Raw genomic sequence first — 22,106 nt, forward strand, 5'->3', positions numbered from 1 at the left:
GAGGGAGAAGAGGGTCTTCTCACTGAGGGGGAGGAGTCGGGGGACAGGGAGAGGGCCGTTTTCTGCCCTGATGATGAGAAGGAACAACAGGGAGCTGCTGCCCAGAGATGGAAGCCATGCAGTGTGGGTGGGAGAGTTGGTCTTGAGACACTTTCTACCCCTTGAGTGATTATGTGTGCAAGAAAGAAACTTTTATTTTGTATTTAAAAAGGTAGAATAAAAGAAACATACTGACCAGTTGTAATACATGCCCCTTGATTGGATCCTAGTTTGGAAAAACAAACCAAAGAAAGAATCTTTAGGGAACAGTGGGAAAAATGTGAATATGGTCTGGGCCTCAGAGGACATGAAAAATGCCTTGGTGACTAGTCTACTGGGTTTTCCTAAGAGTGAATGACATTCTGATAGTGAACTTGTGTCTTTATTCTTAGGAAGAAAATGCTGAAGTATTTAGAAACGACGTTTTACAGCCTCTATAGTTTTCCTTCAATTAGTTCAAAGAAAACTCTTTCCACCCTTTTGTATGGTTGAAAATCTTCATATCAAAAGTTAAGAAAGGGAATAGGGAGGGAAGAAACGTCAGGAAATAAGATCAGAAGTATACACGGCTATTAGCAGAAGCATAAGTTCTCTGTGGGAAAACACCCTAAAGTTAGGCCTCCAGTTCTCCTCCAAGTTAATGTAAACCAAATCTGAGTTCATACTCAGAGATCATCAACGACATAAAGAAACAAATGACTGCAAGTGACAGTCGACAGATTTAGATCCTCGAGGTCTCCAGACATTGTCACGATCAGAGGCGGAGCATAAACAAGTGACAAATAGCATTTGAAATGAACTAAAGTGTAGTGACCAAAGTGAGCAAATGCAGAGGCTCTGGTAGAAAGAAGATAGAGCAACTGGAAGAAGGAAAAGACCTTCGCCCGCTGTGAAACAGGGTGTGCTGAGCACAGACTTAAGACAGCAACAAAGGGAAGGAAACAAACGTGGATTATTATTTTAAAGGCCTGAGAAACAAGCAACTACCAGCTTGGAATTGTGCCATTTGAAGAATAAACTTACCAAACAGGACAAAATGAAGACATTGCCAGAAAAGCAAAGACCAAGAGAAACTATAGCACCAAAATAGCTACAATAATGAAGTATCTAAGGAACTACTCCAGGAGAAAATTAAATGAACCCAGCAAGTTGTTCTGAATTTTAGGATGCATAAAGACAATGGCTGGGTCTGCAAACAAAAGTTTGAAATATTTTATTCATAAGAGTTATAACTGGTAGTGATACGCAGAAATTGCCAGCCAAGAATCAGTTCAGCAAGGCTAATGCTGACTGGTGGTGTAATATCAGACAAGACTACCTTTCTAAAAGTGTTTTTGGCATAGAGAAAGTTATATCATAGAGACCAGAGTTTCAATTCCTTAGCAAGATGTAATTCTAAACTTGCAAGCAAGAAGTGGACTCCAAGGAAATATAGATTAAGAACGGGTAGAACTACAGGAAGAAATAACAAACACCATCAGATATGGTTCTTTCAATTTTTAATAGATCAAGCTGACAAAACATTAACAAACATCAAGGAGATAAACTTTTTTTTTTGAGATGGACAACTATGTTGCCCGTGATGGTTTTGGTCTTGTGATCCTCCTGCCTCAGCTTCCAGAGTAGCTGACATTGCAGTCACATGCCACTGCACCTGGCTATAAACTCATTTTCTTTGTTATGTACGTAGAGTTATGTTGTCCACAATTAGAGAACAAACAGTTTTCTAGGCACATATGCAACATTTACACAAATTTGCTACTAGGTCATAAAGTGAAGGAGTTAAGAACGTGCCATCTCAAACTATGCCAAATTAGTTTATTGATTATCTTAAGCTGTAATTGCCTGGGGAGCTCAGATGGGACCGGGTGGCTTGGCTTTTCCCACTTGCAGTAAGCCTTGAAGATTCTTTTGGAAGGGCTATTCTCCCTGTTTCAAGGTGAGAAAATAGCCTTTATTACTAGATGCTGGAAACTGAGACTACAATGAACTTGAATGAACAGTCTTTAGAGCAGGTTCATCTCGCTATGTATCTCTTAGTCACACCCTAGAATTTACAGCACTGGTCTAGAGGTTCATTTGTTCTGTCATTCTTTCACAAATTTGTCATTCTTTGTCTTAAACTATAAAAGCATCTTGCTTTGACCATACCTTTGGACCTCACACTTGCAGAGATCCCCATGTACAAGTAAAATTAATAAAACTTGCATGTTTTTTTCCTGTTAATCATTCTTGTGTTAATTTGGTTCTTAGACCCACCTGAAAGAACTAAGGAAAGACAGAAGGACCCCTCACCACTCCAGGTATTTGCCTGCAATCCTTGACATTCTTTGGTTTCTGCCAGTGTTGCTCCAAGAGCTACCTCTGTCCTCACATGGCTATCTTCCCTGCCTCTACCCTAAATCCAGGATGATGGCATCTCAAGATCCTTAACTAATTGCATCTGCAAAGACTTTATTTCCTAATAAGGTCACATTTTGAGGTTTTGGGTGGACATAAATTTTGGGGGGACCTCATTCAACTAACTACAAAGACCTTGACGAGCGCTAAGACCTACAAAGACCTTGGAGAGTGCTAAGACCGGAGGGAGAATAAAAGGGGGGTCTGGGCAGTGAGGGATTGTCCTTCAATGCAGAGGCAGTTGAATTGACCACAAAGTGGACATAGTGACAATGTTTTATTCAACCAGTGTCCGGATCTTACCCAATGTGTTCCCATAGAACTGCCTTTCTGTGTTTCCACACAATCCATGCCCCCAAGGTCAGTACTGCCCCCAGGCTCCTTCTGGCTGGTCAGAACACCCTGGCACAGCCCTTGTCTCAGGCACATGACCAGGGTAGGTTCAGAGAGACCCATGGTGGAGATCTGAAGTGCAAACTGAGAGAGATTCTCCTCTGCGATGATGTGCATGAGGACATGAGTGGGGACTGTTCCTGCCCGGTGGACAGAGCTGGCATGGAATGCTGTAGACACAGAGGTGCATCTTTCCCTTTGGTTGGGTCACTCCTTTGGTATCTAGAAAATAAAATTGGGGCCTTAGGCAAAAACTTGCATGAACCAACTCTGCATTCTGGGTTTCCAGTTCTTCCAGATGTCCTAAGAGGTTTCTAGCCAATGAATGGGTAAACTGAGTGAAGTAAGAAGAAATATGAACCTGCTCTCTGCCCACATTTCCTGGCATGTTCCTAAGACCCCTGGAGTCTCTGAAGAGTTGTATCTTCGAATGCTGATGAGATGACTATGGCTGGGGCTCCTGAACTGTCTCATGATGGTGGTTGGTTGCCAGGGAACCAACCACGAGATAATACAGTTGGAACTTTCAGTCCCATCCTTAACTCTGGGAGGATGAAGGACTAACAGCTGAGTTTATCAACAATGGTCGATTACTGAAGAGAAATCTTTAGTAAAAACCCAAAAGGATGGAGCTCAGAGGGCTTATGAATTGGTGACCAAGAGCACATTCATGTGCTGGGAGGATAGTGCATCCCAAAACTTTATAGGGTCAGAAGCACCTGTGCTTGGGACTCTTCCAGACCCACACTAGGTATCTCTTCATCTGCCTGTTCAACGTATTCTTTGATATGTCCTTTGTAATAAACTGGAAACTGAGTAAGGAAGCTATTTTCCTGGGTTCCCTGAGTAGCTCTAGCAAACTATGGAAACTGAGCAAAGGGTTGTGAGAAATTTTGATTTGCAGTCAATTGAGACAGAAGTTGTGAGTGGCCAGGAGACTCCTGCCTGGTGACTGGCATCTGAAGTGGAGGCAGCCTGTGGGACAGAACCCTTAATCTGTGAGGTCTGACACTAACTCCAGGTGGATAGTGTCAGAACTAAGTGGAATTGTGGGGCACCCAGATGATATCAGGATTAATAGAAGAAGCCAGGTGTGATGGTGTACACCTTTAATCCCAGCAGTTCGGGAGGCTAAGGCAGGAAGATTGCAAGTTCAAAGCCAAACTTAGCAATTTAGTGAGACTCTGTCTCAAAGTAAAAAAAAAATATAAAGGGCTGGGGATGTGATTCAGTTGTTAAGCACCCCTGGATTCAGTCCCTGGTACCCCCCAAAAATTGATAGAGGAAAACCCATGTATTTCATGCATTTTGGTGACCAAAAGTGTTCAGTGTTGAGTGTGAGAGGAAGACAGTTGTTTTTTTCCTAAATTCTCTGAAAGGAGAAAGAGAGATTGGACGAGGGCCCAGTCTTATAGCGGGGTGGCAAGGTGCAGTTATAGAATGCAAGGGACAAGTCAGGATTGCAGGTGACTGCACAAATGTGTGCTTGGGGGAGGGAAATCACAGGTTTGAGAGCCCTAGGGCTGGTGTCCGGCTGTTCAACCCTATCCTTAGGATGCCATTCGGTGTTCTTTGGTCAGACAAATTGGAAATGCTGCCTTAAATGAAGCTAAGCACACTCCTGCTTACAGCGTCTCTTGGATGCATTCTAACACAGCATTTCTTTTTTTAGGGTTTTTCTCAGGCCTCCAGTACTGTAAAGGGGATTCTTTGAGATACTAGGAAAACATTGATTTTTTTTTTTTTTTTAAGAGCAAGAAACTGATAAGACCCTCTTCACATTTCAGGAAAGATGTGTAGGAGACTGAGCAGAGGTGAGTGGCAGTGGTGGTGGGGTAGCTGGAAGCAGAGAGCGAAGGAATCTGTGAAGACCTGGTGGCAAGTGGCAGTGATGGGCTTGGAGCAGAGATGCAGAGGAGGGAACTATTTTGGGGATGGAATCCATAGGACTCGGTGACAGATTGGACGTGGGGAGAAGAGGGAGGTGTGGAGTGTGCGGCTGGGTTCCTGGCTGGGATAAGGTGGTGTGCAGAGATACAGAGAATCCAGAATGGGCTGGGTGGAGTCTGGTTTGTATTCACTGTGTGCTGACATGAGCATTGTCACGTGTGTGTGTGTGTGTGTGTGAGAGAGAAGTGTGATCAGAGCCACCGCCCCATTCCCAGCTCTTGAGCACGAAAAGCACTATTTAGCTTGAACCCCAACAGCGGCCACCAGAGACCACACTGGGCACAGGTCCAGGGTCATAGGGGTGCTCTGCACGAGCCTCTGGCCCTTTCTGTAAAATGCTGGGCTCCATGAGCGTCAGTGCGCATCCTGCATGTATAGAGCAGGAGACCCCTGCCCTTAAAAGGAGATGCAAAATTTATTTTAAAATCCTTCTGGAGTTTTGGTTTTCCTTTTAATCCCAAATGGCCTTTTAAGCCTCTGGCTCCTATATTTAACCTATTTAATGAGATTTCTTTTCCAGTAATTCCTGAAACTGGTAATCTCTAATTGGGTCAAATTCTCTACCCACAAGCCAGCGATGCTATTTTTAGTGCAAATCCTCAGGCTGAAGCTCCTCCGGCCTTTCAGACGCAGCTGTCAGCGCCGACTTTCCGCCACGCTCCGCTCTCCCCAGCCAGACCTGATTTTAAATATTTTCCCAATACGTTTCAGGGTGCGCCTGCCCGCCCAGCCCTCCGGCCTCCTCCCCATCTGCAGCCCCAGGATGGTTTACACAAATCCATTTAACGCTCGTCAGCTTAGGTCCCCAGTGTCACTATAAATAATCGAGTCCTGGCAGCGGCTTTGGGGAAGCACCTGAGCTCTACTTCCCGCTGCCTTTTGTCCCTGTTGTGGACGAGCCACCTGGGGGAGAGGGAGGAAGGCAAGGGCTTATGCTGACCCTGAAAACCATGGGGGGTGGGGTGGGATTTAGAGAATCCCTTTCCGGTGTCCTCATTCAGCCAGGGGACCTTACTGGTCCTCTGGATGATCCAGGTGCCTCCTCCTGCCCACAGCCTTCCTGGACGCCTCCTGGTGGGAGGAGCATTTGGGGAGGTAAGTTGGCCCCTATTGTCCCAGGGGCTTCCTGTTCTCCGGCCTCCCCCGCACTGGACTGTGGGCACCTGGGACAGGTGGGGCTTCTTTGCCTTGGTGTCTCCAGAGTTCTAGAGGAGTAAATGGACCCTCTCAATAGGGCGACCTAGGGGTTTGTCTGGGGAGATCTTGACCCCTGACTTTGCTTGAAATGCACACATCTGAGTTCATTTGGGGTCGGGGCGGGGAAGGGAAGATGCTACCAGGGAGAGGCTGAGTTAGGTTGGTGTGAGGTACATGTGTCTGCAGTCCACGTGCTCAGTGGTCACAATGGGCCCAAGACCAGTGAGCCCTAGCCCCATATCCTTCAAATCAAGAGTGTTGGCAAAAGGGATGCAGACTGCCTATCCTGAGGTTTCTTTCCTGCGGCCTCCAGTTTTTTCCCCGAAGTTTTAACCTCTCAACAAAATCCACAGTGAGACAGTTCTGGAAGGTTCTGTCCTCCTTCTCCAAAGAAGTATGCCCAGCCTTGTTTCACATTCACTTCGCAAGCCTAACGTCCTGAATTAGGAAGGACATTTCTAATTTCAAAGTTTGCCCATTGGCAGACCATGTGACCTGCCATTAATGCAGGCAAATAAACTTGTTATACCTTTTCCTTTCTGGGGATTTTGGCCCAACTCCCTGTCATGGTTAATTTTATGACATTTTGTCTGTGGCATGCCCAGATAGCTAATGGAATGTTATTCTGGATGTGTCTGTGAAGGTGATTTTGGATGAGATTACATTTAAATTGCTGGACTCTGAGTGAGGCAAATTTTTCTCTATAGTGTAGGTGGGCCTCATCCAATCAGTCGAGGGCCCAACAGAACAAAAAAGATTGACCTCTCCCAAGTAATGAGGAATTCTCCAGAAGATCATCACATTGGAGTGAACTGGAACATGGGCTTTTCCCTGGAACTCCAACCTTTCCACCCATTCTGAAGACTTGGGACATGCCAGCCTTCATAATTGAATTGTCTTTTTTTCTCATATTGCATATGTATATGGATATACATACACACACCCACACACATACACATGCATCACATGTGCACGTGCATACATACACCCTATTGGTTCTGCTTCTCTAGAGAACTTGGACATACATTGCCCCTACCCATCAGACTCCAAATATTACCATGCAGTGTCCTTCCTGAGATAACTGTGTGGACAGGGTTTGAACCCACCAGGAGGAGCAGGAAAGAAGGAGGAGAGTTTAAGCTTATTGTATAAATGCTCTTGAGCCACAGTCCTCAAGGAAGCAACCTAGAGATGGTCACTTCTCCTGTCCCAATATTGCAGTCCCTGGCACTTTCCAGCATCACTGTCCCCTGAAAACAACAGGGGGAAAAGATTAGGCATCTTTTATGAAGTTTGCAGTCATCCCCAAGATAATTTGGGATGATCAAGATGATAATTTGGGATTTCCTGCCAAGGAAATCACACTGGGGTTGCAATTCCTGATGGAAAGCTGCAAGCCTAGATGAGGACAGGCCTTGAGCATCAGGAGCCAGCGAAGCCCCCGTGAGGGTGATCTCACAGAGCCCCAGAGGGCTTAGCAAGAACAGAACATGGGCCACATGCCATGTCCACCAACAGACAGGAACTTGCCTTTCTTTCAGAAAAGAAGTGGAGATTTGGGGCTCTTCAATAAACCTCAGTGAGTATAATTTCTTTTGAATTTAATATAAGTAATTGTGATTAAAATAACAGAAGCAGGATATACTTGTTTGGGGCTACTTTGGGGTGTGTGATTGTACATCTAGGAAGATGACTCTTCCTTAGGGAAACCTGAGTACATGTGAGTGAGCTGGAATGACCCGTTATCTCCATCCTAGAGCTTGGACAGGATGGGGCAGGCAGGCCGCAGGTCTTTCCATGCAGAGAGTGTAGGGATGATAAAGTTTTTAATGGACACCCAAGAAGCTGGGACCTCATTTAGTCTGTAAAGGGATAGGGAAGAGAGGAAGGGTCTCAGAGGGGGTTGGGGGACCTCAGGAAGGTGTTACCCTGGGGCCAAAGGAGTATTGGCTAGTGACATCTTGGCTTGTTGTAAGGGAGGAAGAGATTCTCCTCTACCCCCCTTAGTTCCTATGTGGGCTCTTTGACTGGATCTAGGAAGACAATTAATACAAGAGCTGATGAACCAGAGAAAAGCATGAAAGTTTTATTAAATTTACAGGCACATGGGGATCTTTACAAAAGAGTGAAGTCCAAAAAAAAAAAAGACCAAAGCATGAAGCTTTTATACTTTTTAGACAAAGAATGATAGATTTGTGAAGGAATAACAGGACAGATGGTTCTCTGGATTAGGGTAGTAAATTCTAGGGATGATATTAAGGTCTATGGGGGGCATGTGCAAGCTTGTGGAAGATAAGGGTCATTTCAGAGTTTATATATTCAGATTCATTGCAGCCCAGTTACCAGTCTCTGGTGATAAAGGCTATTTTCTGGTCTTTGTGTGTAGAGAACACCCCTCCCAGTAGACTCTTCAAGGCTTGCTGCTTGTAGGGGAAGACAGGCCAAATGACCCTTTATGAACTTAAAGTTTCTCCAGGGATTTCAGCTTGAAATAATCAATACACCAGTTCAGCATATTTTGAGATGGCATGTACTTGCCTTCTTCAGCATCCAGGTCTTATGTTCAGTTTTAAAATCTCACCCCAGTGCTGTGCTCTCTCTCCATCCCCAGATCTCTTATGAACTTTGCTGTGAAATTTTGCTCTGTGTTACCTGGGGAGACACAGGAATGAGGGAGGGTAACTTAGGGGGAGAGAGGACCAGGAGCAAGAGGACACTGAGTTTGCATGAGTCCTCCCCATTCCACAGGGGCTTTTCTTAGAGCAGTTGCACTTCTGATCACACATTTAGGATTACTGGATTAGCACCTGCCTTTCCCACTCAACCAGGAATCCTGATAGGGCAGGACTCTATGATCTCTGCCCAATGCCAAATCCTTATTAAAAAAAAAATTTTTTTTTATTGTGGCATTAGGAATTGAACCCAGGGGTGCTCTACCACAGAGCTACAGCCCCAGTCATTTTTTTATTTTTTGAGAGGGCATTTCACTAAATTGTCCAGGCTGACCTTGAACTTGCAATCTCCTGCCTTAGCCTCCTGAATAGCTGGGGTTACAGGTGTGTGCCACTATGCCCAGTTCATTACCAAGTCTTAAGAGCCATGGATGATACACAGACCTCTGTCCAAATGCTCAACTGCCAGTTTTCCTTGAAACTGGGACATACAAGTGGATGTTTATCTGATGCCTAGCATTCCTTAGGTTGGCCTGGGACCTTGGCATAGTGTTGAGGAAGTGGAGTCTCCCAAGACCCACAAGTGTTGCCCTCAGTCATGCAGAGGCCAATGGTAGGGCTGCCTCAGAAGGCTCCATCACCACCTTTTGCTCCATCTTCTTGTGCCACAAGAAACATCTCTAGACTAGTGCTGCTTGAAGTGGCCGAATCGGTGAGCCCAGATCCTGTATCCTGTATGCTCCCTGGCTGTCTGCAGATTGTCGTGCATCTCCTTCCTGCAGCTGCAGCTTCTGCCTTTAGCACCAGGACCTCTTCTCCTGGGTTCTGTCTGTCTGGGTGCTGCCTTGGTTCCAGAGAGGAGCAAAGGGACAACCAGCACCTCCCACGGAGTCACATGAGCAGGTGGCAGTGGGAGCCCCCATCCCACGGTTCCTCCAGGCTCTGGGGTTGTAGGACAGATGCACCTGTGGCCATCCTCTGACCTTAAGTCACAGAGATGCCACCTCATCATTTTGGATTAATGTGGTGTGTATAGTTTTCCTATCATTTTTTGACAGAAGGAATTCCAAACAGATGCTCATGATGGGTTCTGATTGCTAGCCTTGAGTAACTAAGAACACTTTCCTGTGTTCTACATGCTTCAAGCAAAAAACTACGTGAGGAAATACCCCAAGAAGGGCTGGGACACACCCTTGTGTCACATGTCAGATGAAGTTGGTATTTGAAAGCCATCTTTATAAAGGGGAGAAATGGGAAAAGGGCAACATTTGAGGGTCTTAGTCCATTTCCTGTTGCTATAACAGAATACCTGAGAATGGTTAACTTATAAAGAGAAGATGTTTGTTTTGTTCAGAGTTCTAGAAGCCGGAAGTCAAAGAGCACAGCACCAGAATCTGCTCAGTTTCTGGTGAAAGTCTCATGCTGATCTGTGCACAGTAGAAACTGGAAGGGTGAGCAAGCGCATGGAGAAGAGGAGAGGGAATCAAACTCCCATGCTAGCTAACCTGGTCCTGTAAGACAGTGTTAATCTATTCATGAGGTTCCACCTCCATGACCCTGACTCCTCACACTAGGCCCACTACAGAATGCAGCTGCACTGGGGAATTAAGGCCCAGGATTAGTTTTGGTGGGAACCTATATTCAAACCATAGCCAGACCCAACTTGCTCTGGGCTGAGCCCCAGCAGCTGTCAATCAGCTTGGAATTTTTCACCATTCTCAGACTTTAGTGGGGATCATTTGATTACCTAGAAATTACTTGAACAAAACTAGCTTCACTGAGTAGCCTATAGGCACAGAATCAACAACTTTCCTGACCAAGCTCATTTCCACAAGAGGCTCAAAGTCAGTAGTAGAGGCTGATCTCTCCTAGCAGCTTCACAAGGGAAATTTTGTCCCTAAATATGAATTTTTGTCCCTAAATGTAAAATGTTAGTGGAGTTGTAGCCACTCCTCCAGGAGCCAAATCTCTGACCAAGTCAGTAAAACTTAGTGAGCTCTCTGCCAATAGAATGTGGGTAAGTTGACTTTCCCAGCTATTATGGTCACTATCCAGATGCTAAAATGACACATTTTGCTGTAAGAATCTGAATGACCCTCACCCATTTATATGTATAAGAAACACTGAATTGTTATAGGGAAAACTGTCTTTGTTCTACATGTACCAAGTGCAGGCTTGTGCATGTGGACCATGAAGCCTAGGGAGATAGGTCCTAAATCCCCAATCCATAGTGAAGAAGTCAAAGAACAGAGAGGCTGAGTATGTTGCTTAAAGTCACATAGCTGGGAGGGGTAGCACCAAGATGCTAGCCCAGCAATGTGACTCAAGGGTCCCCACTCTTAGCCATGATACTACATGACTGTCTTGTGGAGACTATGAGCTGAACCTGGGTCAGATGGGCTGAGGCTCCAGGATGAACCCACTCAGCACCACCCCCATGATGCTGCAATTCATTTAGTTTCTCCAAAGGCCAGGGCCCTCTGCTGTGGTGAGGTTCCAATACAAAGACAGGAGAGATCAGTAAATGGTGGAAAGCAAAGGGATGCCCCATGGCGTTATTGTTCAGAAAGACCTCGAAGGGGGCAGCAGCTTCCTCAAGACAAGACCTTGAGCCCCAGTCTCCTCCACGTGAACAAGGGTGCCCAAATTGTCCCGCGTGTTTGTTTTTATTGGGAGGAAAGTGTATGCTGTGGTGACGCAGAGGTAGCAGATGCTGGCCTGTGCAGACATGTGCACACCAAGTGGCTGACGGCGCTGGCTTCTGATGAGGGCGGCAGGTGCTCCCCAGAAGAACAGAATTTCTCACCATGATTCTCAAATCCCCTTGGCTATTGTTCAATGCGTACTCACTGCAGCAAGGAACATGATCCAGGACAGACCACATGCGAGTGTATTTATTAGTCAGCCTCCCTTAACAAAGCACCACAGACTGGGCAGCTTCACTCACACAGAGCTGCCTCACAGTACTGGAGGCAGTCAGTGTCCAGATTTCCCCTTTTTATAAGGACATCAATCATATTGAAGGGGGCCCTCCTGCAATCCAGCACAGCCTCTTCTTAACTAATTATATCTGCAGTGACCCTCTTTTCAGATAAGGCCACATTCTGAGGTGCTGAAGGTTAACTTCATCGTATGAATTTTGGAAGAAATGCAATTTGACCTATTACACCCACCAAGAGTACAGGGTGTAATATTTCACCGTACTGCACATTAACTTTCCTGTCGTCTCTGGTTGCAAAGTGTCCATTTGAAGGTTTTCACCTTCCAACCTGGTAAACAGGGAGAGAGTATTAACACATCAGTATACAAGTCCACACCAACAAAAGCAACTGTGAGTTCCTGTCCCTCCTGGGATTTTAACAACAGGGGTTAGAGTGAGGAGTTCCATTCTTTTACCAAACTCTGGCATGTCCCTGGTGTGACTTGAGGTCACTCTCAAACATCTCTATATCTCCAATTTTTTGTCAACAAAATGAGAGTGATAAAAGCTTCTTTCCAAGACACCACTGAGGGTCAATGGTACAACAGTCATGAGAATGATGGAGAAACATCTCAGCACCAGGTAGCCCTGGATACTTTATTAGGACTGGCATGTGTGGCAGTGAACAAAGGGTGTTGTACCCATGAACAGTCTTTTTTTTCACTCAAACTTGAATATAAATCTTTTCGAGCTCTCTGGATGGCAGTTGATGCCAACCCTACCAAAGAAACTTTTTTTTTTTTTCTGTTTACCAAATAAACTTTTTGAATAAGGGAAGAGGTGAGAGCTAAAAGGTGCAAGAGTGTGCTGTTGATTTGTGAATTTTGTACCCAGATAACTTTATCACACTTCTCTCATTTTCATGTCATTTGATCATCTTTGGACATTAACTTTGCTTTTATAAAATCATTAAAATATAAAAATACACCATTTAATAAGAGAATATACACTTTGATAAATGAACAAATTTGCAAACTTCGCTATTTGGGGACAAATGGAGACCAGGTGATGAAAGTGGTGCTTTGTCAGGTAAGGACAAATAGGCATCGGGCGAGGTCATTTCCCCAGTGTCAGCTGCTACCCTCCACAGGCTCTACCCCAAAGAGGGGAGGAGGACAACTGACCACAAAATGAGGCTACAGAGTGGTAGTTGTGAAACTTCATGGAAGGTTAGGGACTGTGGATCCTTCTCAGGACCAGGAAGGCTTCCCAGAGAAAGGCCACCTTCTGGAGAGGTCATTCCAGGAAGCAGAACCAGCAGGTCACCAAGTGTTTCCTGAGGGCCTTAGGGATGAGCTATTGGGTAGATGGGTTGGGAACAAGTTCCTACTTTAGGCAAAGACCATGAAGCATCATTATCCTCAACTCTGATTGAAGCAGGTGAAAATAAAGTTGATAGGTGACCACTTTAACCCTTTTACAAAAATACAGCAATTCATGGAGCTCAGCCTAACACTAGTGCCAAAGAAAAAGGAAACACCACCAGTTTTCATCGTTGGGCCCATATAACAGAATGTGGCTTTCAAGCTATTAGAATTCCTGGGGGCTTCTAAGATAGACCAATGCCTGGACAGAATCAGTTAAATCAGAGTTTCTGTATGGTGCTAGCCTCCAGTCAGCAGTATTTCACCAGACCCCTAGTTCTTGGTTTATCCCCATGATCACAGAAGGGGCAACTACCCAGGATTTTCGCTAAAGGGGAACAGAAGTAGCTACCTCAGGACTCCTACCTGAGCAACAAATAAGATACCACGCCTGAAGCACCAGCACAAAGTTCTCTACCTACAATAAATGTAACCCCCACACGCTAGCGGGATTGTCCCTACCATTTGCCCCCGGAAGATGGAAAATACCTCTTCATCACTTGGGCATTCACCGTTTCTTTAGGGCAAACAGCATCTCTGTCTCATCTCTCATTTCTAATCCCTGCACCTACACCTCACATCGTGTTCCCTGGACATAGCAGTGCTAGGACCCTATTCTGACTTAGTTCAGCAACAGGAGTGACCCCTCAGACTGAACCTCAGGGGCTCTGCCTCTGGAACTTCATCCAGCCCCTCCCCACACCTCCTCAACCACAGCTCCCGTCAGCTCCTGCACCCACACAGGATCCCTGGAAGGACCCTCCATAAAAAGGGCTCCAAGTCTGTGCTGAGGGGCCCGGGTTCAAATGCCATAGGCCATTGCCACTGTCCTCCCCACTCTGAGGGGCGGGGGGAGGGTCCTCGGGAGTCGCTTCTTGGTTCCCGGGGCCCTGACTCTGGGTTTACAGTCAAGCATCGGCTCCTTTCGAGCGACCTAGTTTTATTTGGGGAGGGGGAACACATATGGTAGGACTCCCACTCCGTCCACGAGGAATTTCAGCGGTTTTAGCGTCCCAAAAGACTCCCAGGGGGTGGGTTCTACTGCGCTCGGGTGGGGAAACCGAGGCTCAGAGGGACAAGGGAGGTACCTAAGGTCACGCGGCCCCTTTGGCGGGCGGGGACGCGGGGCGCAGAGTTGGGACTTGGGCCGTGCGCATCCAGGACCGCGGCTCCCCGGGCTCGGCTGTCGCAGCGCGGTCGCCGCGGAGGACCGCGGCCGGGGCGCGGGCGGGCGCCAGTGCGCAGGCGCGGCGGGCGGGAGGGGACGCGCTCGGGGCGCGCGCGCTGGGCAGCCGGCGCCCCAACTCCGCCCGCCCCGCGCCCCGGCGCCTAGCCGCCCGCCGCCCGCCCGCCCCGGCGCCGCCGCCCGCGCCCCGGCGCCCCGGGCCGGCGAGGGGCGCGCCCGTAGCCGCTGCCGCTGCATGGCGCTGAGATGGCGGGGGCGCCGCGCGGCCAAGGCGGCGGCGGAGGCGGCGCGGGCGAGCCCGGGGGCGCCGAGCGGGCGGCCGGGCCGGGCGGCCGGCGCGGGTTCCGGGCGTGCGGCGAGGAGTTCGCGTGCCCCGAGCTGGAGGCGCTGTTCCGCGGCTACACTCTGCGGCTGGAGCAGGCAGCCACGCTGAAGGCTCTGGCTGTGCTCAGCCTACTGGCGGGCGCGCTGGCACTGGCCGAGTTGCTAGGCGCGCCGGGGCCCGCGCCCGGCCTGGCCAAGGGGTCGCACCCGGTGCACTGCGTCCTCTTTTTGGCGCTGCTTGTGGTCACCAATGTCCGGTCCCTGCAGGTGCCTCAGCTGCAGCAGGTCGGTCAGCTGGCGCTGCTCTTCAGTCTCACCTTCGCGCTGCTGTGCTGCCCCTTTGCACTGGGCGGCCCCGCCAGGGGCTCTGCCGGGGCGGCTGCGGGGTCGGCCGCAGCCGAACAGGGGGTTTGGCAGCTTCTTTTGGTCACCTTCGTTTCCTATGCCTTGCTGCCCGTGCGCAGCCTGCTGGCCATCGGCTTTGGGCTTGTGGTGGCCGCCTCGCACTTACTGGTTACAGCCACCTTGGTCCCAGCCAAGCGCCCGCGTCTCTGGAGGACGGTAAGTGCTGCCACACGCCCCCCCCCCTTCCCATTTGGTCTGAGACACACCTGCTTGGCGGGACTGGGAATGCCCAGAGTTGGGCGCGCTTTTTCCTACCCAGCGGGTGGGGAAACTGAGGTGCTAAATGGGGGGTGGTTGTTCAAGGTCACTCAACAAGCTGAGGACGCAGTAGGGACTGGCACCCGCGACCTGGGCTTTTTCCTCCGATATACCGTCCACAAAGCACCTCTGGGCGTGCGATGTGGAGACGCGAGACAGGCATGGAGAGGGGGAGGATTGGCCAAGGTCAGGCGGCTGGTGAGCGTCCAAAAGGGTGCAAGAGCAGGATCCAGTACTCTTTCACTATACTCATCCCTACAGAGGGGTGAAAATGGGAAGGGGCGCGGACCCCAGGCCGGATTCTTCCTCTGGAATGCAGCCCCGGGCTCCTCCCTCGCTTACCTGGCGCGTGTTTGGGGCTCACCTCTCAGCCCTGAGGACCCAGGGGAGAAAGAGTAGTGGGGAGGACTTTGCGGTCCAGTGTGGACCCGCCTTGGTCCAGAAGGAGCAGGATTTGCGAAGGTCACACACCTCCAGTTCCTCCCGCCCCACTCGGCGATCGCCCTGACCCTAGCTCCGCAGCGCTGGAACTTTGTCACTGTCTTCCCAGCTTGGCGGGAGAGGTGGTTGCAAGGGCAAGGACTCAGGACGTCTGACTCCTGAGGGCTCCTTTGGACTGTAGAGTCGTCTGTTCCTATCAGGCCACCCCACCCTGATGGGAGATGGACCAGGCGACTTTGCTCCCAGGGACTTTGGGAGCCTTCCCTGGTGTCCTCAGTGCAGAGGGATGGTTTTGTTTTTTCTCCGACTGCAGTTTAACAGGAGGGTGGTGTGAACCAGATGGGGTTGGAGATCCCCTCTGAGGAAAGAAGTGGTGTGTGTGGGAAATAGAGAGAGAGAGAGAGAGAGAGAGAGAGAGAGAGAGAGAGAGAGAGAGAGAGAGCAGACAGACAAGGACCAAAGGGGGAAGAGAGAGAGAGAGAGAGAGAGAGAGAGAGAGAGAGAGAGAGAGAGAGAAAGAAAGCAGACAGACAAGGGCCAAAGGGGGAAGCCTGACAGAAGGAGATTCTAAATTGGGCAAGAATAACGTGGTGCTGGGGGTAGGTGTATGAGATAGTGTTTAGACAGTTTTGCCTGGGGGACCAACAGGACCAACCCCCAAGGAACTAGAAGACCTGGGGACCAACATCCAACACCTTACCCAAGACCCTGATACCAGGGGCAACACTTGGGCAAAGGGGTCATGAGATGCACAACTAGGCACAGGGTGGGCACATCACTGGCTTGCAGTTTAAGGCTAGAGAGAGATGGCATGTGCTCAAACCCATGGCAGAGAGCACAGGAAGGAAGAAGGAAGAATGTGTGGAGCAGAACTGGCAAAGAGGGGGTCGGGAGTGGGAGGAGGAGAGGAGGAGAAGTAGGGGTGAGGCCAGTGCTATAGAAGAGGGGAGGAGAAAGGCAGAAAAGAGAGGAACAAAACCATAGGATTGTGTGTGGGGGCAGGGTTCTCCAGCATGCCCCTCTACTGCCTCCTCTGGGCTGTGCCTGAGCCTTGTGTGACCATTCTGAGGGGGCTCTCCCATGTCTCTGCTCTTCTGTCTCTGTTTAGCCTCATGCTGGTCCTCAAAGCCATATTGTATCCACAAGATAACCTCCCCATTTTAAACAGGAGGGAGGCCAGATGCCTGGGCAGCTAGGGAGTGGGGAGGGGGCCAGGGATCTCATCAGACTGTGCTTCCCCTGTGCACATTTGGGAGTCAACAGGTGCTCATAAAAGGCTGTGTAATTGTTTTCTTTTAAAAGAACTTTCCCATGCAGCTTCTAGGCATTCCTTTCAGAGAAAAGGTTATAAAAGAGAAAGGAAGTCTGCAATAGTGCCTTTGCTCCTCCTTCTGGTACAAGAGGAGCCCCTGTTACTCTGGGGGGAGGGTGGAAGAAAGCCCATTCTGGGAGCAAGGATTCTGAGGGAGCAGACACCTGCTACTAGCTCCCTGGGCAATGTAAACCCTTCCCTCACCAAATCTCAGTTTCCCCACCTATATAAAGGGATAGAAGTCCCTCTGCAGTGCAGTGTAGTCAAGGGGAAAAATCCATAGTGGAAAAGCACATATTGGAAATCTCCTGACACTTCTAAATCACTTTGGCCTCAAGAATGTTCCTGTGCCATACTACAGGTTGGTGGTGATATTGACAAATAGGTGGAGATCAGTGCAGAGCAACCTGTAGTGAGGAGGGGGCTAGATGATCCTTCAGGAATTTTGTTTTCTTCAAAATTCCAGGAGCCTACTAAGTCTGTCCTTAATGAACTCTGCAACTTGGTGCTTGAGATGAAGGAGGAAGGTGGCACGCATAATAGGGAGCAATGGTGTTTCTGCTCCTCCTCTCTGCCTTACTGCTGCCTCCCATCAGGCCTGTCATCCTTCAGTGCACTCACCTGCTGATGGTGCTGCCTCCTCAACTCTGAACTCTAGGGAGGTGGGCAAAGGGTGGATGCCCAAAGAGACTGAAAGATGGACTGAATGAGCAAGGGAATCATCAAGGGGTGTCGTCCCTGCTGCGTGCACAGAAGGTTGTTGGTGAGCCCCATGAAAGCATGAGAAACTAGCTGTCTCCAGAGTCAGGTTAATACCCTTAGCAGCGATCCCTCAGATCTCAGACCCAAGTGCCTTCTTGTCAAGGATAGCCCTGAAGAGGCCTTGAGAAAACCTGCACTTTACACAAGGACCTGGGTTCATTCAAGTTCCTGGACTGTGCAGTGGAACAAGTCTCTTTTCAGAGTCAGTGCCTGTCTGCAAAGAGGCTCTTGGACCTCCTTGCAGCATTCCTGTGCCACTTCCGGTACACTGTGCTCTGGGGATGTGGCCCCTATACTTTGGGGCATCTGGTTCCTTTTCCATAGAACCCAGGCCAGACTCAGGACACCGGGAGGTGGAGAGAACTGGAATCCAGGTACACATGTAGCTAGTACTAACTCCTCCCACAGAGGGGGTGCTTGATACTGATGTCCTATAGAGCACAGAGGTCTTTAGGGGAAATGGCCTTATTCCCACCCAGAGAGGAAGTGCCCATAACTGTGCCCTGAATTCTTCCCTCTTCCAATCCCTTGCTTTCAGGCCACTCATTGTACATAAACAATCATATATATATATATATGTTTTTTTTTTTTTTTTTTTTAAATTGGCCTACTGTTGGAATTGATAGCATCTGGTTTAAAAGCATTCATGTGAAAAGGCCATCCAGGGTGGGCTGGAGAGCATGGGAGTCGGTTGGGGGTGAATGCAGCACCCTGTGAGCTGTGGGACATTGTGGGTGGGGAGGAAGAGAGAAGGGGCTGGGCACGGTGATGATACCCATTACTGTAAGTCCTAATAGAGCCTCAGAGGGAGGAGGTGAGTTGCTCTCTGATGTTGACATGTTCAGGGTTACCAAGGGAGGGAGAGGAGTTGGTGGGGAAATAAAAGCAGGAGTGTGTTAGAAAAGGTCCTTGTCCTGGAGTACTTGTGAAGGACAAAGGGAATCTTGGGAGAAGGGTGTCCTGGACCAGGCTCACTGGCTTAAGGCCCCCACCCCCTGTGGTTCCTCTTCTGCCCTGCCCACCTCTGTGCCTGGAGCAGCTCTGAGTCTCCTCCCTGTGCTACCTTGCTCTGCACCTCCCCCAAACGCTTGCTTTTTTTCCTCTGTGAGTCAGGATTACTGCTATTATTTTTTTATTTTTGAAGTAGCAGAGGTCTATGGCCTTGTACACAATATGTGTCAATATGGTTACCTTTCAGTATAAAGGGAATATATTTCCGTTTGTGCTGAGTTCTTAACCATAGGCAGAATAACAGAAACCACAGTTATCACAGATGTCTGCATGACCCCATCCCTGCCTGCCAACAGAGCTGTCAGCATGCCCTTTTGGGGACTCACCATGGTTTTGGACGCTGTCCCTTTCCCTTCTCTGAGGGCTAGAGGTCTTGATAGGCTCCTGCAGGGGTGAAGTGGGGTGGTTCAGATGCTGACAGACCAGGTGGGCTTGTGAATGGGTGGATCTCCCAGCACCTCAGGGGTGCTGGCATAGCTGTGTGACCTGGGGCACAGGATGACCCCCATGCTTGTTTCCCCCACTGTCAATGGGAGCAGTTGTTCACTCTGTAGTTCTGTAGGACAGATGCATCTTCCAGATACCGTACGTGGATTGTCTGGCAGGCATTCCCCCTCTTGCCTGCACCATCGGGGCTCAGTGGCATGGGAGCAGCCTCTTACTCCCAGTAACTGTTCCTAGCTGGTGACCTGCTAGTTTATCTCTGATTTAGTGAACCCGAACTGTCAGAGTCAGAGTGAAGCTGGTCTAGATCACATGCTAGGAGAGACCCCATGAATGCAGGTGGCAGTCCTCTGCTCTCTGCCTGCTCTATCAACTGTAACAGCAGGAGCAAGGCAGCTCAGTTAGAGGGACCGTATGGCTCTGATGGAGGTGGTATCCCTGTGGCTGGAACCTGTGTGTGCTCATTCTGCCAGACTAGCTCTTTTCCAGCCAGCCAGGTAGCATGGGAGGCTGCAGTGGCAGGGCCCCAGTGGGCACAGGAAGAACTGTGGCCCTCCTCAGGGGAGACCCTGTTCCTACAGCCACAGACTCCTCTTTATCCCAGGGACTGAATGAGGCAAGGGGCAGAGTGTTCTGCTCTGCAGGATGCTGCTTTGCCTCCGCCGAGTATGTGAGTCATGTCCGCCTCTCTTCTCTTCATGCTCTCACACACATGCACACATGTCCACCCACACACACTGCCACACACATTCTCACACAGACACTTCTACACACATGTCACATTCTTACACTTAAACACTCACACATGTGCATATACACTCACACATAGGCACTTTTACATACCCACTGGCATACATCCACACAAACTCCCACACATGCACACTCAAACCCAGTCTCACACTTACACATGCTCACACATGCACCCACAAACCCATAATCACAGACAAATCAATGCATATTCACACACTCATAATACTTGATGCACAAACCCACACACACCTGTGTGTGTTTACACTCATTTTCACACACATCAATAAATACGTGCACGCTCATGCACTTACGATCTCACAACACTCAGGTACACACAAGCATACTCATAAACTAACCACACTTGCACATATACATCCACACAAACATACCCACCTGCACACTTACACTCATTCCTTTTCATACACCACGCTTTTGTTAGTGTGTCCCCCTTTATTTGTGTGGTACTCTGGCTTGAACCCAGGGCCTCATGCATCCAAGGCAGGTGCTCTGCCACTAAGCCACATCCCCAGCCCTTTTTATTTTGAGATAGGGTCTTGTTAAGTTGGCTAGAACTTGGGATCCTCCTGCCTTAGCCTCCCAAGTATCTGGGATTATAGGCATGCATCACCACACCTGGCTAATGTGCACCTGTTTTTTGGGGAGATGCAACTCCCACAAGGGTGGTGTATGCCTCTAGTCTCAGGGGTGCCTGGGCAGAGAACCCAGCTGAGGTCCACCTCCTTTACCTCTAGTTCCATGACCTTGGGCAACCCCAGGGTCTATAGAATGAGGAGAACAAGCTTAGGCCTTGCCTGGATCAAGGAGATTGGGTGTGTCCAGGTGGAATTTGAGGGTCATGGGGACAGTAATGAGGGGTAGGACCCCAGAACCCTGTGCGGGGAAGGGAGTGGGACCTACTGCTACTTAACCCAGACCAAGGTGGTCCTGCCTCCTCTGTCTCCCCCAGCCCATCTGCCACAGTAGTCCCGTCAGTTGTGTGAGGCCCCTTTGTTTCTCCTGTCCTCCTCCCTCCTGAGGCTTCTTCCCCTGTCCTCTGTAATTCCCTGTACCTTCTTCTCAGTTGGGCATCAGCAGCCTATGTGTTCTTATCCTAAAGGACCCCACCCTGTCTTCCCATGTGCTGTACAGACTCACAAGCCTCAGAAAGAGAAGGGGGGCCACCCCAGGGGCCAAGCTCTGGCTTTGCCCTGAAGGCAGCACAGAGCCTGATGATCTTCTCCCTGAGTTGGAGGGAAGCAGGGCCTGCTTTGATCTCCAACTGGGTATTTGCTCCGCCTTTCATCGGAGCTGAGAAGAAAGCTCAGAGTTGAGGACAGTTGTGCTACTTGATTTCCAGGACTGTGCAGAGCCCAATGCGGTGCTTGGGGTGGTGCTCTATGTGTGCATGCGTATGAGTGTGTGCATGTGTGCTCATTCGTGTGCCTGCTTATTCACATAGTGCAGTGCACAGGGATGCATGTTCTTGTGTGTCTCTTCATAACCATGCCCATGTGCTCACGTTTGTATGTTTTTTTTTTTTGTATGCATCTATGCATACATAATTGTGTGTGCACATGTGTGCAAAACAGTTGGTAACATTCAGAGGATCCCAGGGGCAGGTGGATAGGAAGCCACCTGTGGTATTATAGGGTCCCTTGATGTACCAGGAGTCCTATCCCAATCTCTGAGCCCTGTAGAGGAGAAATTCCTCCCTGGTAGCACATTCTGAATCTGAACACAACTTTTTGTTTTCACTCTAAAATACAGACCAACCCTTTTCTCAGAGTACACTGTTCTCTTTTCCTAGTAGATTCTCTTGCCTTCAGAAGTGGCTTAGTGCTCATGCACATGCATGGTGCTTGGCTGGCCCAACTCCCTGGTGCCTGATCACCTGAGTGCCCTTTTCTTAGCAACATGGTTCATTTGATTGATATCATGTCAAATGCTGTGTGTGGTGCATACCTGCTGCTTTGTCTCTGGGAGCACTGATGTTTCTGATAGATGGGATTTTGTTGCTTGCCCAGTGGTCTGTGAGGCTCAAGGCACCACCTGGCTAAGGATGCAGATGGGGGATGTACACCTGGGGCAAGGAGAATGACCAGGTCATGCCAGCACCCTACCTGGGTTAGAATGTCTGGCTACTTTTTGCTGTCTGTCCTGGCTGTGGTCCTCAAGCTAGCTCTGTCTACCAGTCTCGATGGCCTGCTTGACTTCTTGA

General features: G+C 49.1%; 1 protein-coding gene across 1 annotated transcript in view; it reads left to right on the forward strand.

The window, feature by feature from the left end:
- The first annotated feature begins 14,325 nt into the window (after positions 1-14,325).
- The window catches only part of Adcy1 (adenylate cyclase 1), a 153,748-nt gene continuing 145,967 nt past the window's right edge, over positions 14,326-22,106 (forward strand). Inside the window, exon 1 of the mRNA XM_047560293.1 lies at positions 14,326-15,066. Coding sequence (XP_047416249.1) covers positions 14,428-15,066 — 639 coding nt within the window. The 5' untranslated portion in view covers positions 14,326-14,427. The remainder of the gene's footprint in view (positions 15,067-22,106) is intronic.

The sequence above is a fragment of the Sciurus carolinensis genome, chromosome 8, assembly GCF_902686445.1.
Source record: "Sciurus carolinensis chromosome 8, mSciCar1.2, whole genome shotgun sequence".
In the NCBI taxonomy this organism is placed as follows: Eukaryota; Metazoa; Chordata; class Mammalia; order Rodentia; family Sciuridae; genus Sciurus; species Sciurus carolinensis.